The sequence below is a fragment of the Lacerta agilis genome, chromosome 11, assembly GCF_009819535.1.
Source record: "Lacerta agilis isolate rLacAgi1 chromosome 11, rLacAgi1.pri, whole genome shotgun sequence".
In the NCBI taxonomy this organism is placed as follows: Eukaryota; Metazoa; Chordata; class Lepidosauria; order Squamata; family Lacertidae; genus Lacerta; species Lacerta agilis.
In genome coordinates this window covers 53,454,576-53,473,334 of record NC_046322.1, presented here as the reverse complement: position 1 = coordinate 53,473,334, position 18,759 = coordinate 53,454,576, and the positions used below count along the sequence as shown (strand labels likewise).

At 43.2% G+C, this 18,759-nt stretch overlaps 1 protein-coding gene across 1 annotated transcript; it reads right to left on the bottom strand.

Moving 5' to 3' along the window:
* Nucleotides 1-5,130: 5,130 nt before the first annotated feature.
* Nucleotides 5,131-14,035, bottom strand: ZNF367 (zinc finger protein 367). The gene is made up of 5 exons (XM_033164389.1): nt 13,631-14,035; nt 10,842-10,992; nt 8,521-8,640; nt 7,618-7,756; nt 5,131-6,658 (listed from the first exon to the last, which is right to left on the bottom strand). The coding sequence occupies exons 1-5, from the start codon at nt 14,018-14,020 to the stop codon at nt 6,421-6,423; spliced, it is 1,038 nt and encodes a 345-aa protein (XP_033020280.1). The 5' UTR covers nt 14,021-14,035; the 3' UTR covers nt 5,131-6,420.
* Nucleotides 14,036-18,759: the final 4,724 nt, after the last annotated feature.

Sequence of the window (18,759 nt, the reverse complement as noted above, 5' to 3'; positions counted from 1 at the left end):
ACAAGCTGTATCTTAAAAGTGTAGTGTCTTGGGTTCGTGGAACAATAATTCCAGTGACACTTCTTCATCATGAACAGCTCTTTTATTGTAAGGTAACCGACAAGACAACTTGTCGGGTTGCCAGGTCTGCTTCCAAAAAATAGCGGACAATATATAAATTAATATATAAATATATATATATAAATTAAATTATATATTTTCTTACAAACATTTTTTGTTGTTGTTCAGTCGTGTCCGACTCTTCGTGACCCCATGGACCAGAGCACGCCAGGCACGCCTATCCTTCACTGCCTCCCGCAGTTTGGCCAAACTCATGTTAGTAGCTTCGAGAACACTGTCCAACCATCTCATCCTCTGTCGTCCCCTTCTCCTTGTGCCCTCCATCTTTCCCAACATCAGGGTCTTTTCTAGGGAGTCTTCTCTTCTCATGAGGTGGCCAAAGTACTGGAGCCTCAACTTCAGGATCTGTCCTTCTAGTGAGCACTCAGGGCTGATTTCTTTAAGAATGGATAGGTTTGATCTTCTTGCAGTCCATGGGACTCTCAAGAGTCTCCTCCAGCACCATAATTCAAAAGCATCAATTCTTCGGCGATCAGCCTTCTTTATGGTCCAGCTCTCACTTGCGTACATTACTACTGGGAAAACCATAGCTTTAACTATATGGACCTTTGTCGGCAAGGTGATGTCTCTGCTTTTTAAGATGCTGTCTAGGTTTGTCATTGCTTTTCTCCCAAGAAGCAGGCGTCTTCTAATTTCGTGACTGCTGTCACCATCTGCAGTGATCATGGAACCCAAGAAAGTGAAATCTCTCACTGCCTCCATTTCTTCCCCTTCTATTTGCCAGGAGGTGATGGGACCAGTGGCCATGATCTTAGTTTTTTTGATGTTAAGCTTCAGACCATATTAACACGTTTTAACACATTTTAACACGTATTAAAATACCATTTCATCATAAAGCTTTTGAATTTTAAAAAAATGTCCACTATTTTGTGTATGGGGGGGGGAATAGTGAACATAATGTGAAAAAAGTGGACTGTCCACTCAAATAATGGACACCTGGCAACCCTAAAGACAAGACAAGACTGGGGAACTGGATGCTCTATTTAAGGCACACTGGTACAGAGAGGATGGATACATTTAAGCGGGAACCAATAATAATCTAACTTTCTGGTGGGACCCAGATTGTACTTGTGTTCTTAAACTGACAAATGACATTACTCCACCCTGCTGACAGAACGTCTTAATTAATACACAACATTAGGGCCCTACTTTCTTGGGGCCCCCCCCAAATTTAAAGGGGGGGAAACAACGTGGATGTACATTTCCAAAATATAAGATAAAAAACAAATAAAATGAAACCTACATACAGCAATAGTGTTTTGTGTTGTATAGGCTCCTGTGATGTAAGCAATGGGCCCCGCCTGCTAGCCTGCTCCCTAAAATATCACTGGTTTGCTCATTTCTATATATAGGGTGCCTACATTCTGCTATTGGTAATTATTAGTAGTTTGCATCATATATTTACACCTAGCAGTGGGGAACAGCAGGGAGGGTTGACAGCTACGATTATTATTTCATGTTATAACAAGTTTCTAGAGACCAGGTCATTGGTAGGGAAACTAAGGCCCGGGGGCCGGATGCAGCCCAATCGCCTTCTAAATCTGGCCCGCAGACAGTCCGGGAATCAGCGTGTTTTTACATGAGTAGAATTTGTCCTTTTATTTAAAATGCATCTCTGGGTTATTTGTGGGGCCTGCCTGGCGTTTTTACTAGACTAGAATGTGTCCTTTTATTTAAAATGCATCTCTGGGTTATTTGTGGGGCATAGGAATTCGTTCATTTTTTCTCTCCAAAATATAGTCTGGCCCCCCACAAGGTCCGAGGGACAGTGGACCAGCCCCCTGCTGAAAAAGTTTGCTGACCCCTGGACTAGATTATGAGTCTTTGTAAATTGTGTTTCTAAAGGAACTTTTGTTATTGTCAAATGCCAATGTGTTTGCATTATTGAGTTTGTTATGAATTTAAAAAATCATTTTAAGTTAGAGCTTAATAATTATTTCACTATTAATATACTTCTTAATTGTATTTCAGTTCAACAATTACTTTGATAAAATACATATTTTGTTATGTGCAAATGGCTTTAGATACCTATTAGGGTCATAAATTACCATATAGCATATATTCAACACAAAAAACAGTGACAATTTGTTGACAGAGGACAGCTGGACATATAAAAGGCCACATTACCTTCAGTAGCTTAGGACCTCATCAAACCTAAATCCAGCCCTGGTCACAACTGGGAACCATCTTCGGCTTCCAGCTGCAACAGCAGAGCCATTTTAAGTTGAAGGCCAGGATGCATGCAACCTCCCCACCCGATCATTTTATTGACTCAATCAACATGAGTGTAACCAGTAAATAAATAAAATACTTAACTAACTGATCAATTGTGTGGCAGATAACAGGGTCCTGCCCTCCTAAAATAAACCCTAACTATGCCCGTGTCCATCAAGATGAGGATGTTCCTGCTGCAACTATTAAATTAGCACAGCAAAAAGTGACTCAGGCTCTCCAGATATTGCTGGACTGCATCTCCTATCATCCATTTTGATCCTTGGTCATGCTCGCTGATGCAGACGGGAATTGGGAATCCCCTCTTCTATAAGTTTCCTAAAAATGTCAGGCTGTGATTCTTGTATCTCAGTGCTTTTAGCCCCACGAACTATGGTTTTGCTTTTATGTATCTACCAATTGAAAACAGTGCTATAATCAATATGATAGCCTTTAAATAAACCTGTTGCCTTTATGTGTTTAAGAGAGAGGCTACACTGCAAGGGGTGAAATACCCCTTCAGTAGGTACTGTTAAAGATGGATGCAATTTCCATAATTAGTAGGAATAATCCATTATTATCATTGCATTTTGGTGCCTTTGTTGTTAAGAACTCAGGTTGCTGTCTTACCTGTTACAATGGGTTTTCTGAGAGATCTTCTATTCCTAATCCATTATGAAGCACAGCAACATGCCTTATTAAAGATTCATTCCTGGAGACCCCATCAGCAAGGCTGAGAGTGGGGTCTTGTCATCTGGGCAGCCCAGGACCTCCATACACACTGCCCAGGTTTGCACCCAAGGAAGGTCACTTTGTTGCTGCTAATGCAGCGGTTTGACTTCACCCTCGGAGGCGAACTCCATTGTCTCGAGACTGATGGATGCCAATAGTCCTGGAGATCAAATGCTTTTGCACACTGCCATGAGAGTGGCAAATTGAAACGACAAACATTACTCAGCCATAACAGCCTTTTTATGACCTATATATATTTCCCCTTCAGCAAATCCTAGAACCCATTTCTCATTCTATTTCACAACTGATCCATATTTAACTTTCTCAGCCCTTCACAGCAGGATTGACGTTCACATTCTTTCTTGAGAAATCAGGATCTCAACATCTTATTTTGAATGTATACTTATAAGCCTACAATAGCGTGTTAAAAACATTCTCTTAACCATATACTAATACACTCAACTCTGCATATACAGGAATTCAAACTGTATGGCAGCAAATTTGCCCTCTTCTATAAAAAGCTGAAGTTTTATCAGTTTCCTGGTCTGGAGCATTCATGTGTGTTTTAACACAATGCCAAGGAGGAAAGACGACACAATGCTCTTAGAGAAGCAAGTGATGCTGCCCATGAAACTGGGAAGGGTTCTAAGGCCATCTCCAACCAATTTTACGTCCATCATTCTACCGTGGGAAATAAAGGCTATTCAGAAGTGGAAAACATTCAGGACAGTTCCCAATCTTCTCCGTGTGAGGGTGGGGAGCATGGTTTTCGTAGCTGGCACAAGTGACTCAACATCAACGCACCTGGCACTGAATTGCTAAAGAAGTTTGGGTGTATATTCAAAGAGCTCAAGAATGATAACTACAAAATGATTGCTTTTATGTCCTGATAGGCAAAACCACAGAATTCAAAGAGGGTGCACATTTCCCCCCCACGACTGTATTTGTAGCTCCTTCTCCTCATTCACTGTTTAATAAAAATATTCTCCAGTGCTAGAATAAGCTAGCCCCTAAGAAAGCATATGAAGAAAAACAGGCTTATTAGTCAAGGTTTCAAATGCACACAAGGTGCTTTGCATTTCCTGTTAAATTAGAGAGAGAACTGTACCAACCAGTTCTTCAACATACACGAGTCAGAGACACAGAACCACTGTGCATGCACCAGAACTTCCGAATGTAGCATATGATCTCTAGGATACAATGCAAAGCAACAGTATCATCATAAACAGTTTTAAAACTCAGGCAACTTTTTATTCAAAGCTTATTAGAATTACAGCATTTTCATTCATGCCAAAAGTACAGCTTAATCATATGAAGCAGAGAATTCTTGAACCACCATTTCAAAAAGCCAATCTTTTTCACAAATGTAACTTATTCTGGAGTTTCCCCAAAGATGTATTTTATACATAATTGGTAAAGCAGCTCAACTAGCCTTGAGCTAGTTAGTATGCAGGGTTTTCTTTTTTTTAAAAAAAATTAAATGCATATTTTCAATATGCATTCTGTGTAAATATAGACTGAAAAAAAGGGAATGTGTTTGTGTGTACCAACAATGAATTAGGCCTTGCTCGCAATACCAGATGTTGCAGTCGTAAGTTTACCTTTAAGTTATCGGTTGGATTCCATGAAGTGCAAAATGTCTTTCCCTTTGTGGGAAAGCACCAAAGTTGGCATTTGAGGGTCCTTAGATTTTCTCCCCAAGGGCTTTAAAGAATCAGAGGTGGCAAACAAACATAAGAAATTAGCAAGCCAAAAAGTGACAGTGAAATTTAAATCCATCTACTGCACTACCTTCCCCCTTTCTAGCTGTCTGCCAGCTTTAATACATAATTCTTAATGTTATACAAAAATGACTTTGACACTATATAAGTATAACCCTGGAAATGCATCTTTAACTTGCCAATGACAAAACATCTGTTAATTAAACTTTACATTGGGAGATAACATTCTTTGCTCATTTGTTGTGGTCAGAAGGAATGAAGTCCAACAAATGCTTAAATAATAGGTGGTTGTTAGGACAATTATCACATAGTTTATATTTTTATGCCAATAGCCTTTATTTTTTCCCTAAAAACAGGAGCATAAAATTCTCTTAGTCTATTATGCACCTCTACTCAATTTGATCACAAATCGCTATGAAAGGCACATGCCTGGCATATGATAACTTAAAACTATTAAGGCTATAACTTTTTTTTCCGTTGAGTGCTCAAGAACACTAAGTGCTATCCCTATATCTTAATTTGGGGGGAAAGGGAAAAAATACTAATCCATATATTCCACACTTGCAACTACTTCTGGAAGCCTAATTTACTAATTGTATAGCAAATACTTTTATCAATAACTGTACTAGCTAGTGAACACAAAACTTGGTATGTAACATTTCAAATGGAAGCAATAAGGTGGCGTTATGCAAGAAATATCTATCTGCAATAAAATCTTCTGAAGCAGTATTAGTGTTTGCTGTCTTTTACTAAAACCAATGCTACCCTGTAAATATCCCCATTACCAAAAACAAATCCCATTGTTATAGGGTCTGAATCTGAAAGAAATCCTCAATTGATGGAATGTTACCATGATGCCTAGAATTTGCAATATGTATCACTCAGTTATCATAGATGAGTCCAACAATGTGCAAATGTTCCCAATATTCTGTTGGGAACAACAAGTGCTACTCAACCAAGAGACTGCCAAGACCTCAGCCTACCTAAAGGAAAGTCAGTCTCCATGTCAGTAGTCACAGTGAAGATCCTGAACGACATACTACCCAGTGATTCTATGCTGCTACAAGGTTACAACAGCTATTTCTAGCGTTCTTGCGAGCAATGCTAGGTAAAATATTGATGTCTGAAAAACCATGGTTGCATCACTGTTTACATCCAATTTTTTAAAAAAGGTTTCAGCTATTTTCTTTGAATATACGTACCATCATTCTAATCTAATCGAGTTCAGAAAGTGCTTCCTGTGAAAACTGTATCAAAGAATGACAGGAATTCTGACTTTACACACTTTTACACAGAGGCAAGCCCCACTGATTGCAGTGACTCACTTCCACATAATTGTGATTAAGAGCAAAGCCCTAACTTTGCAAATCTAGCTTTCCATAAAATGAGCATTTCCCACTCTGCATTATACAGTCTCCTATTTACAAAATACTTTAAAAAGCTTTACATCTGACTTTCTCATACAAAAAAAAAAGTGCAATTCTCTTACCCCATTTTCTGGGGCGACAACATTCTTCATAAATTCTACAGAATAGCAGCCTATAGAAGCAAATAAGGTGCTTAGCTTATGCCCAGGAGCTAACTGGTTTTAAGTACCAAATGCAGTACTTTTTAATCAGCAGGTCCAGTTCTTCTATCACTGTCGTAATGGTGCCCCAGCCAAATTGGCAAGCTCAATGAGTGCCAGTGCTCCATGCAAGCGTTCGCGCTGTTCTTGTAGGCGGCTACAAGAAACTGAATGGGCAATATTTTTTTCCTCCTCCTCCTCATCTTCAGACTGAAGGTATTCCATGGGATCCTGCTGCTCCTGGTCAGGCTTATGAGTAGTTTTGCTTTTCAATGTAGGAGTGCGCTGTTCTCTCATCTCCCAGTACCTGTCAGTAAAGATGAACGCTAGCATTATAAATAGCAACTGAAACACTGTAGCCTGATAGTCCCTTGGATTTCATTTAATTAAGCTAAGGAAAGGATTGGTTCATTCACAGCAAAGACGACTGTGAGGTAAGAAGGAATAAGAATTTTGGTCCATTATCTTGTTGGGCAGTGTGTGTAATAAAGGGGAGCCATACCGGGGTGTGGCTTGTATTTGTCCCCGTGTCAGTTTCAGCTTATTTGGTTAGTTTTTCTAGTAGGGCTGTTTCCCATACTACTTGGTACCAGGTAGGTGGGTTATGAGTTCTTTGTGGTGTAAGCGGGCATTATTGTCTTGGAAAATCTACCAACAGCATACAAATCAATATGGCTAACCTGATCCAAAACACCCACACCCACACCCACCACTCACACATGAAAACAAAGACCACCACAGCCAACCACAAATGAGCAGCCACACCCTAGGCCAACCCCAACCTCTCTCACCACCAAAGGAACACAAGCGAACAACAGAGAACCTGCACAAGCAACGCTGACATCAAACCCTACATATATTAAGTAAAATAGAAACATCATCAGCCGATCCCAGCCCCATCCATCCTCCCCCCTGCCCACCTCTTTCCCCCTTTTTCTTCCCAATGTCTCAACAAATGAAACTATTTGTAAAAATGATACATGTAAAAAATACTTCTGTAAATCAAGAAACCTTTAATAAAAATACTTTTTAAAAAAAGAAAAAAAAGAGGAGGAATAAGAAGCCTTAAAAAAATAAGACTTGCTGAGTGTGGTTTGAAATGCCATACTTACAATACATCCAATGTGATATGACAAAATGTTCTCAATTCTCAATGCTTTTAAACTTAATTCATTTACGAATTGCTTTTAAACATCACAAAGTATTTTAATAATAATAATAATAATGTATATAAAACAGCTTCGTATTTTAAATGAAATAACTTACTTTGCTAGCCATTCAGCAACAGCTTTGTTCTCTGCAGTTTGCTTTTTATTCAGTCTGTCTGTTGGTTCTTCTCTCCTCAGCTTTGCATATGGATGTTTGGGACAATGACGGTTTGCATGCGTGAATCTGCTTACGCATCCTTGTTAAAAAGACAAGACAGACATACCAATAATTTAAACAGAGACATTCTACTATCTTCCCATGTTTAAAACACAACTGCTGCTTAGCCCAGAAAACATAACATTAAAAACATACACCAAGTGGAGTTTTTCTTTTACAAAGTAGACACTATCGCTTGGCAACCAAAATTCTGGATTACGTGTTCCAATCAGTGTATAAAACTCTCAGGTTCTGGGCCGCTTTAGCTTTCCAAATTTCTCTTGCATGCCCTCCCCACTTATTCCAAAGATGTATGGGATATATTGCCCTATGGCCACACATGCTGACTGGCCATGAAATAGCTTTCCCCCCTTCAATTTATATAATCCCCATAGGTCCCTCCTTTTAAGGAAGGAAGGGGCCTACACAAAATACTCCCCACCTTCAAGCACTCAATTTCAGCTTTCACAATTTTCAGCCATCCCAAACCCCCCACGCCCAGTGCTCCTAGTGCTTCACTACATGATGCATTATTTCAAAAATGCTTACTTTTCACACATTATTGGCAAAGTAAAGCACTCAGTATCACCAGTTTTAGCTGAGGAATTAAATATTAGTTAAAACACCCTCCCATAGATTTCAATGGATTTTTAAAGCACTTTATTTTACTGTTAATTTTTCAAACTAATAGTACACATAATCTTCCTCCCCTCTCATATAATACATATTAGAAGCAGGCACGTCTTATTCCCAATTGTATTCACAGCAGTTTACTTGAACAGAGGTAATTCCGTCTTGGCTCACCATTTTCTGCGCACACAAAAGGTTTTTCCCCTGTATGGAGACGTTGGTGTGTTTTAAGTTGCCCACTCTGAACAAAAGCTTTCCCACACTCTGGGTAGTCACACAAATAAGGCCTTTCACCTGAGGGAAAAAAAACAATCATGTGGTTGAAAAGGGTACTTGTAGAAATAAAAGCACCGAACACTCATTCTGAAAAGTGTGTTATTTTTGTTAGTATTGTAAAGCTGTCAAATTTTAAAATGTTTTTAGTTGCTTTCAGATACAATTGAGGGACAACAAAGATGTACATAAAATTTAGAGTGGACCAAGTGCTGGTGCCCTAGCTGGCATGCTACTTGACTACACAATCTCTCTGATATACAGTCTCTGCTTCCAAGTTACTGCAAAAGGTACCGGTACATCCTATCATGGGCATAGCCAGGATTTTTGTTGGGTGGGGGCATAAGCTCAGTTTGCTATTTTTATTGCTGGGGGGCAGCTGTCCTTCCTTGCCCCCTCCCCCCGGGCTGGCTATGCCCATGCATCCTATATTTCCTCATTCAAACAATCCAACAGAATGGGCATTATTCAAAGTTAAGATTCTTTGAAGTCCCATTGGTTCAAAGTTCTCCCACTGAAAGGACAATCCTATAGCCCAGGCATGTCCAACAGATAGATTGTGATCTACCGGTAGATCACTGGACGCCTGTGGTAGATCACTGCCCCCCAAAGAAGCTAAAAAACTTTGGTTCCCCAAAAAACCTCAACATTTTTGCCCTGCACCCTGAAAATGACCTGAACCATCAAAAACAGGGGTTTCCTTCCTTAAAAAAGCTCAACGTTGCTTTCCTCTTCCCTAAAGCTCAACAATTTTGACCTGAACCCCCCAAAAGGGGGTAGATCACTTCCAGTTTTTAACTCTGTGAGTAGATCACAGTCACTTGGAAGTTGGCCACAGTCACTTGGAAGTTGCTGGGTAGGCAAACTAAGGCCCGGGGTCCGGATGTGGCCCAATCGCCTTCTAAATCTGGCCCATGGATGGTCCGGGAATCCGCGTATTTTTACATGAGTAGAATGTGTCCTTTTATTTAAAATGCATCTCTGGGCTATTTGTGGGGCATAGCAATTTGTTCATCCCCCACCCCCCAAAAATATAGTCCAGCCCCCCACAAAGTCTGAGGGACAGTGGACTGGCCCCCTGCTGAAAAAGTTTGCTGGTCCCTGCTATAGCCCTTTGGACAGTGCCAGAGACCTGTCACTGCAGGGAGTTCTGGTGTTGGATTTCCCTTCCGCATCACCCCTGAAATCTCAAGTGTGTTAGTCCAACATATGTCAGAGCTTTGATGCTGTAGGCCCGATATGTTGGGGGCATGCTAAGGGAGGAATGAGAAACTGCAGAATGCAAAATCATTCCTCCTTCACTTCTGCTCTGCTGGGCTGAACCTAGCAAGTCTTTGTATTGGGCACCTGAACTGCCTTAGGTTCACTCCCAAATCTTAGCAGGCTAGTGGCCACAATTCCAAAGCAAGCGCCAAAAGCTTCAGAGTGTCTTGTTGTCACCTTCTGCCTGGATAAACATGAAGAAGCAGAATCCTTGTGACCAACTTAGGAGTTTGAGGAAAGAGAAAAAAACAGAAGATGCAAACCAACCACCTACTTCCCACCCCAAAAAGACAGGTGATCATCTTGTGTTTGTTCACTTGGAAGCAAGACCCAGGCCAAGTATAAATGTAATTAAAAGACTATCACAGTATTTCATACTGTGGTGAAGCTAGAGTGTTTATTAAGAGACAGATTTACAAAAGAGCAACAAGGAAATATGGAACATGTGCAGTTCAGGGGAATTATTTGAGCCCCCCCCAAGTAAATGCATCTCTCTCACAAAAACGTTATAAGCAAGGAAGAAACTAAAGAAGCCTCTATGACATGATTGAATGTGTGAAATACTTGCTCTCATTTCTTTAAGTGTCAGCGATCATAGAGCTGGAAAGGGACCACAAGGGTTATCTAGTCCAACCCCTTGCAGTGCAGAATCTTTTGCCCAATGTGGGGCTCGAACACACAACCCTGGGATTAAGAGTCTCATGCTCTACCAACTGAGCTATCCCAGTTGACACCCTTGGAATGAATACTTCCAAGACTACTTCACCTGGATTTCAGATTGTAACTGCAATGCGATTGTTGTACTATTACAAACAGATGGTATGATGTTATGAAATTCCACCCTATCACAAATTCCAATTAGTTCATAACAAACACCTTAAGTGTATTTTTCTCCAAGATCCATGCTTTGACAGAATATCCATGCTTGATTTCCCCCCTTATTGACTTGTTCCACTTACCAGTGTGAGTTCTTTTGTGGGCCTGTAAAGACTTTTCTCGTGGGAATACTCTGTTGCAAACACTACAACGAATCCTGCTTGAAGAGTGCTCTCCCTCGCTTATTAGATCTCGGACAGTGTCTGCTCTTGGTCGACCTCTCCTAGTCCCATCCTGGAAAATAAACAGGCCATTAACAAATGCTTCCCAAGAACTACTATATAAAAGGTGGTGGGGCATTAGACCTCAGCTCATAGGCCAGTGGAGCAGTTGCAGGCATTTCCTGGCACAAAACTACAGTATTCATCAGTCACAACCTGCTAGAGCACAAAACACTGGCATTTTTGTCAGCACCTGTTTGCTGACTGTGCAATCAATACATTTAATATCTACATTATATCTAATTATATCTTATTGTGCTTGGTATCTTACTGGGCACTTTGCACCATGCCAGTCTGGCATCGCATTGCACACCCTCCAACATTTCTCCAATGAAAATAGGGCCATCTTGTTGTTGTTGTTGTTGTTCAGTCGTTCAGTCGTGTCCGACTCTTCGTGACCCCATGGACCAGAGCACGCCAGGCACGCCTATCCTTCACTGCCTCCCGCAGTTTGGCCAAACTCATGTTAGTAGCTTCGAGAACACTGTCCAACCATCTCATCCTCTGTCGTCCCCTTCTCCTTGTGCCCTCCATCTTTCCCAACATCAGGGTCTTTTCTAGGGAGTCTTCTCTTCTCATGAGGTGGCCAAAGTACTGGAGCCTCAACTTCAGGATCTGTCCTTCTAGTGAGCACTCAGGGCTGATTTCTTTGAGAATGGATAGGTTTGATCTTCTTGCAGTCCATGGGACTCTCAAGAGTCTCCTCCAGCACCATAATTCAAAAGCATCAATTCTTCGGCGATCAGCCTTCTTTATGGTCCAGCTCTCACTTCCATACATTACTACTGGGAAAACCATAGCTTTAACTATACGGACCTTTGTCGGCAAGGTGATGTCTTTGCTTTTTAAGATGTTGTCTAGGTTTGTCATTTCTTTTCTCCCAAGAAGCAGGCGTCTTTTAATTTCGTGACTGCTGTCACCATCTGCAGTGATCATCTGCAGGGCCATCTTATTCTATAATAATGGCAATAATTTTATTATTATACCACGATCATCTGACAGGGTTGGCTCAGCCACTCTGGGCGGCTTCCAACACAAATAAAAACCTAATAAAACACTAAACATTTAAAAACTTCCCTATATAGGGCTGCCTTTAGATTTCGTCTAAAGGTTGCATTACTTATCCCCTTAGTTAAATGCTAGCCTACAACTGAAATAAACAGATTGAATTGTATCTCCTTAGCTCGGGGGTCACATATCTCCATACCCTCCAACATGGGGGCACTTAGAGGGCCTGGCATTGTGAAGATGCTCATGCCTAGGTCAGCATGTGGCTCTCTTATCCCTGCCTTTCTGCGAGTCTCGAAAGAAAAAGAGCTTAGAATGGTGTTTAATTGTGGCAGCGTTCACAACCACTGTCTGGGGGTATGTGTATGCCACATATTCAGGAAGCATGTTCTCTATTTTACACATTACTTGAGAAGACAGGAGAACTAATTCCAGCAAAGATCACCAGTGTTGAAGCGATGATTCTTCAACATCAACTTCGTTCGACTGGTCATGTTGGATGCCTGTTTATCGTCTTCCAAAGCAACTACTCTATTCCGAACTTAAAAATGGAAAGCGTAATGCTGGTGGTCAATAAAAGAGGTTTAAGGTCTCAAGGCAAGTCTAAAAAAAAAAAATAGTAGTATAAACACCAACAACTGAGAAACACTGGCCTGTGGGTGCTCCAGTTGGAGAACAGCCTTGACCAAAGGTGTCATGGGCTTTGAAGACACTCGAACACAGGATTGCAAAGGAAAAACGTGCTAAGAGGAAGGCACGCTTGGCAAACCCTCACCGTGATCAACTCCTGCCTGGAAACCAATGTCCTGACTGTGGAAGGAGTGTGGGTCCAGAATTGGCCTCCACAGTCACTTACGGCCTCACTGTTAAGACTGTCAAAACAAAATCGAAAATTCTTTCTAGTAGCACCTTAGAGACCAACTGAGTTTGTTCCTGGTATGAGCTTTCGTGTGCATGCACACTTCTTCAGATACACACTGTTAAGACTGTGTTAATGGAAGACAATCTTACTGGGCTAGGAGTGATCGCCAAAGAAGAAAGAAGTGAGCATCAGGCTGGGACCTGGGAGGTCGGGGTTCAAACCACGACTCAGGTGGGTTAGAAATGTAATATGTAAAAAATAAACAAAATGTGCATGCCACATATTCAGGAAGCAGAAGATTGCCGTTTATTTAGGAGTTGTATCGACCGGACATAAGGAGGCGAGGTTGCTGCCTCTTTGTTGTTATTATTATTTAAAGGGCAAAGAGCGCGCGCACGCGAGCCCAAAGGGAGCTGGTCCTGCGCACCCAGCCGCGAATTTCGAGGGTGCGCGCGCGCTACCACGCGGGGAAAAACGGCGGCGCGCGAGGGGGGGGACCTCTCCATACACACACACACACACACACTACACGCCCGCTTTTGGCGCGCGGAGGTGTCGTCACCCAGGGCGTGAATCACTCGCGGAAGTGACTTAACTGCGCGCGCGCACACACACACAAATTAGCACCCTCGCGCCCCGAGGGGGCGGGGCCGGGCGGACGTTGGCCAGGAACCCTTTAAAAAAAAGGTCTTCGGGAGCCCTTTCCCTTCAACCGCCGCCGCGCGCCTTTCCCCGCCCCGCCCCCTCCAGGGGCTCTTAACCCCTTCGGCGCCGAACTCACCCTCAAGTGCCCGCCGCCCCCGATGCCGCTGTCCGGGCTGCCCGCCTCCTCGTCCTCTCCGCCCGAGCGCCCCGCGGCTCCACGGACGCCGCCGCCGCCGCCGCCGCCCCCTGGTCCTCCTCCTCCGCCGCCGCCATCGCGGAGAGGCTGCGGCGTGGCCGGCGGGGGGCTGAGGGTGACGTTGTGCGCGTTCTCCCCCCACCGCCACGGGTAGACCATGAAGTCGCTGAAGCCCGGGCTGGTGGGGATGGGCGGCGGCGGAGGGGCGCGGCCATCGCCTCCGCGGGGCGGCTTGACGGGGGTGGTCTTGATGACAGAGACCAGGACGCGCTTCGGGGAGTCGCCCGGGCACATGATGACGGGCGCGGGAAGGCCCGGCCGCTCGGACATCCTGCACCGGGACTCGCCCTCTCGCACGGTGCGATCCGCTGCCCGGCCGCCGCCGCCCTCGGCTCTTCTTCGGTGCCCGGAGGGGACACCTCAGGGGTGCATGGCAGGGAAGCAGGCAGAGCTTTGCCCCCTCAGGGAAGCCGGACGCCGGCAACCGCGCTCCGACTCCCGAAGCACCCGCGGCCTCTTCCCACACGCGGCTTGTCACCCAGCAGCGGCCGCAACCCTGACCGCCGCCGCCGCCGCCGCCGCCACCGAATCCAAGACTTTCCCGCGTTACATTTCGCGCCTGGGCGGAACCAATCACCAAGTCGGGCGCGGACGTCAGGAGAGTGGCGGGCTGCCGCGGCCAATGGCGTGCGGGGAACGCGCTGTGTTTCCCTCACTTCAAAGGCGGGCGGCTGGGGAAAGAGAACAGCTGGGTGGGACTTAGCCGTAGCGGAGCTCAGCCATTGGCTGGCGCTTGCCCGTCTCCGGCCAACAGAATTCGAAAATCTCCTAGGGTGGGTGGGCCGCCGGCATCCCGCCCCCGGCTGTCCTCATGTGAATAATTGTGCTTGGTACTGATTGGCTTTGAGCTGGAAAGAGGCGGGTTCTGTCGCTGGCGGTTAAATGCGCAGTAAACAGGCTTTGGGCGCGTTTGGCGCGTTATTTAGTCCCAGGCATCTGACCAATCACAACTGCCGACGCAGCTCTCTAGGCGCGCTAAGCAAGAGGCCACCTGAGCGCTTATCACGTGACAACCTCTATTTAAATATAATTAATGAATCAGAACAAGAAAATGTGCAGTTGGACGGAAAAAGCGCTTATGTTATTAGCTAAAACTGTGACAAACTAGGAAATACGTTGTTCCAGTCTAATATATTGGGCCTTAAAGCCCTGGTTCTGAATAGAGTGAAATTATTCCCCAAACCTAGAAGAAAATAGTGTGCCAAAGTACGTTCATCGCAGACAACAGCCCAGCCGGATCAAACCACAGGCTAGGGATTTGCTAGCTTGCTCAGCTACGATTCTGTCAGCTCTTTGTTATACGCTTCTGGGACAATGCACTCATAGTCACCTATAAGAAAGTTGAACTTAGGATTTATGTAGCACATTTGTAAAGGGTTTTTTGTTTTTTTGTTTTTAGAATACAGTCATGGCTTTTTTTTTTTCAGCTGGAACTCACCAGAACCCAGTTCCAGCACCTCTCAACTGGGCTCCATTGCCATTATAAGAGAACAAGGGAGGCATTTGTGATGAGTTCCTCCTGCACCTCTTATTCTAGAAAAATAAGAAAAATAGCAGTGAAAACAGTATTGTCTGGATATTTACTGCATTTGCTTTCTGTGGATAAGCCAAGCAGAAAATCATTAAATATGTATCTTTATTTAAAATCGTCACATTTATATTCTACATTTCTTCCAAGGAACTCAAGGTGACAGGCATGTTTCTCCTGTACCCCATTTTATACACTGAACAGTCCTATGAGGTATGTTAAACAATCATTATTTGCCATGGCTATGCTCAGCTTTTAGTACGCTTCTGAATCCGAGTGGCTGGAAACCACAGGAGGAGAGTGCTATTGTGTTCAAATTTGTCGGGATATATCTATATCTATATCATCTATATATGTATTGGGGCAGTGAGGAAGCCTTGTGCTTTTTTACAGATGCCTACTGGAGTTCATTAGCCTGGTAGGTAGCAAGTGATTTGGAAAGCTGCATCTATTTGCTCTTTTCTTTTAGCTCATAAATCTATGGTGGAGGTGCAGAATATACAGGTGAAACTCGAAAAATTAGAATATCATGGAAAGGTTCATTTCTGATGGGGTTTTCATCAGCTGTTCGCCATAATCATCACAATTATAACAAATAAAGGCTTGACATATCTCGCTTTGCATGTCATGAGTCTATGTCATATATTAAACTCCAATAGCTAATGAAAACAATTGCTTACATAAATGGACTTTTCCACGATATTCTAATTTTTCGAGTTTTACCTGTACAGTACACCATGCAAATAAATGTACATACGCAACCTCTCCCCCCCCCCATCGCTGAGTGGTGCGAGATTCCAAAGGTTCCAGGTGCTTACCCAGAGCTCATGCTTCTTTTTGAGGCACAGCAGAGACTGGTGACTTTATGAAGGTTTATTTACACATACAGGTAATGCCTGATTTAGGTGCATCTGCATGATGTGCGACCACGCGCACACGCACAGCACTAAACCCAGTAGCCCCAAGATGTCATAAAGATGTTATGAAAAGGTGCGGAACGGGCTTACGCACGCTCTGCCGATGTGCGCGGAGGTCCAGAACAGAACCCCTGTGCAAAACAAGTATTGCCTGTATATACAATTTGAACCTACAGTGGAGGGGTTCACAGCATTAACACCTAAATGAAGCCCAGCTTCTCCCATAGCCACAGCTCTCTCTCTCTGCCTTTCCAGCCTGCAGCTTTTGCATTCAGTTTCTAGCTGACATAACTTTCGACTCTGACCTTTTGCATTTCTAACCAACAGACAGCTGCGTGGGGGAGGCCCCCCATTTGTCCTCTTGCACAGAGCCACTCCCTTTGTTCCCTTAACAGTAACAAACTATCATTAGCAGGCTATTCCCAGGCTGACTTGGCTACTGCAGCAAGTGAATCCATGCTGGATCCAGGAATTGGAAGAGGGGCTCAGGCACACCCTAATAATAATAATAATAATAATAATAATAATAATAATAATAATAATTTATTTATACCCCGCCCATCTGGCTGGGTTTCGCCAGCCACTCTGGGCGGCTTCCAACAGAACATTAAAATGCAATAATCTATTAAACATTAAAAGCCTCCCTAAACAGGGCTGCCTTCAGATGTCTTCTAAAACAGTGTTTTTCAACCTTTTTTGGGCAAAGGCACACTTGTTTCATGAAAAAAATCACGAGGCACACCACCATTAGAAAATGTTAAAAAATTTAACTCTGTGCCTATATTGACTATATATAAAGTAATTCTCTTGAATAGGAATCAAATAAACACAAAGAAAGTATTTTATAATTACTTTATTATGAAACAGTAAGTAAACAGAAATATGAAAAATTATAAAATACTTTATTCAGTGCGCAATCAGGGCCTGTTTAGCTGAACACAAAGCTGATATTCTGGCTGGAATATTTTTTTTTAAAATCTTTCGAATTTTTCAATTTTTCCCACGGCACACCAGGCAACATCTCGCGGCACACTAGTGTGCCGCGGAACAGTGGTTGAAAAACACTGTTCTAAAAGTCTGGTAGTTGTTTTCCTCTTTGACATCTGGTGGGAGGGCGTTCCACAGGGCGGGTGCCACTACCGAGAAGGCCCTCTGCCTGGTTCCCTGTAACTTGGCTTCTCGTAGTGAGAGAACCGCCAGAAGGCCCTTGGCACTGGACCTCAGTGTCCGGGCAGAACAATGAGGGTGGAGATGCTCCTTCAGGTATACTGGACTAAGGCCGTTATAAGAAACCTATAACCCCAAACCTATAACGATTACTGGTCTATGATTTATTACTACATCTGGCAGCACTTAATTGGACAGGCAACATTCATACTGCTACAGACATGCTGTCATCCTCCACACCTTTAGGGAAGGATTTTCCCCTCTCCCTGACTGAAAGGAAATTGTACTCCTTTCACCCCAAGTTACAAAACATGCTCTGCATCAAATAAATAGTATGGAGTGTGTTAAGTTCATATTTCTTATAAATGCTCTCTAGTCTACTTATTTGCACAGTGTGGCATCCATTGAGGGCTTTGTACTAGCAGAAGCACTTCTGCTAACATAACACTTTTACCAATCCTTCTTTTCCATTTGCTGTCCTCCATGTCATATCTACCAAATATTTAGGAGTGGGTTTCAGATGCCCTGGTAAGTGGAGACAGCAACAATCAGCTGCAGAAGTGGAAGCGCTTCTAAGGCAAAGCCACTGTTGGATAAAGTCCTATATTGGCTTATACATGCTGGGCATGAGAACTAGAGGAGTAAAGAAAAGGCATCATAGAAAAGATGGGTTCTGAAATGAGACTGGATGGAAGTAAGAAACATAGCATTGCACAGGTGTTCTGGGAAGCAGTTCAAGTATATTGAGCAGTAAGGAGGAGAGGCAGATTTTTTTACCCTAGATTGTAGGATAAATCTACACTGGTGAATTATAACATTAAAATGTGTTCTAAAAATGTGACACCAGAGAGTGCTGTAGAGCAGTGATCTGTGGCCAATGGGAAATTGCACTGCAAGCTATATTTTTAAAGTGTTTTTAAATAGCATTTTCCAGATCAGTGTAGATCCAGCCATAGTCTCCCTCCCATGTATTGTAACAGAAACCATTAGTATACATTAGTATATGTATATAGTATATTAGTGTCTATGAAATACTGAGTAGACCTCAGGGACCAAGCCTTGGAGGAATCCCTAGTCTGTTGCAGCAAAAACAAGTCTTGTGGCACAGTAAATATTAACAAATTTATTGTGGTATCTGTTTTTTCAGATCAGAGCCTTTATTAGATGGCCGAAGGTTCTCTTTAGTAGGCAGTTAAATAGGCATGGTGGGGGGGGGGGGAACGGTAAGCCACGAAGCCATGTGTCTATGAAATGCAAGAGCTACAGTTTGTGATATCCAATGTAAAAGTGTCTAGAAGAAGAAGAAGAAGAAGAAGAAGAAGAAGAAGAAGAAGAAGAAGTTTGGATTTGATATCCCACTTTATCACTACCCGAAGGAGTCTCAAAGCGGCTAACAT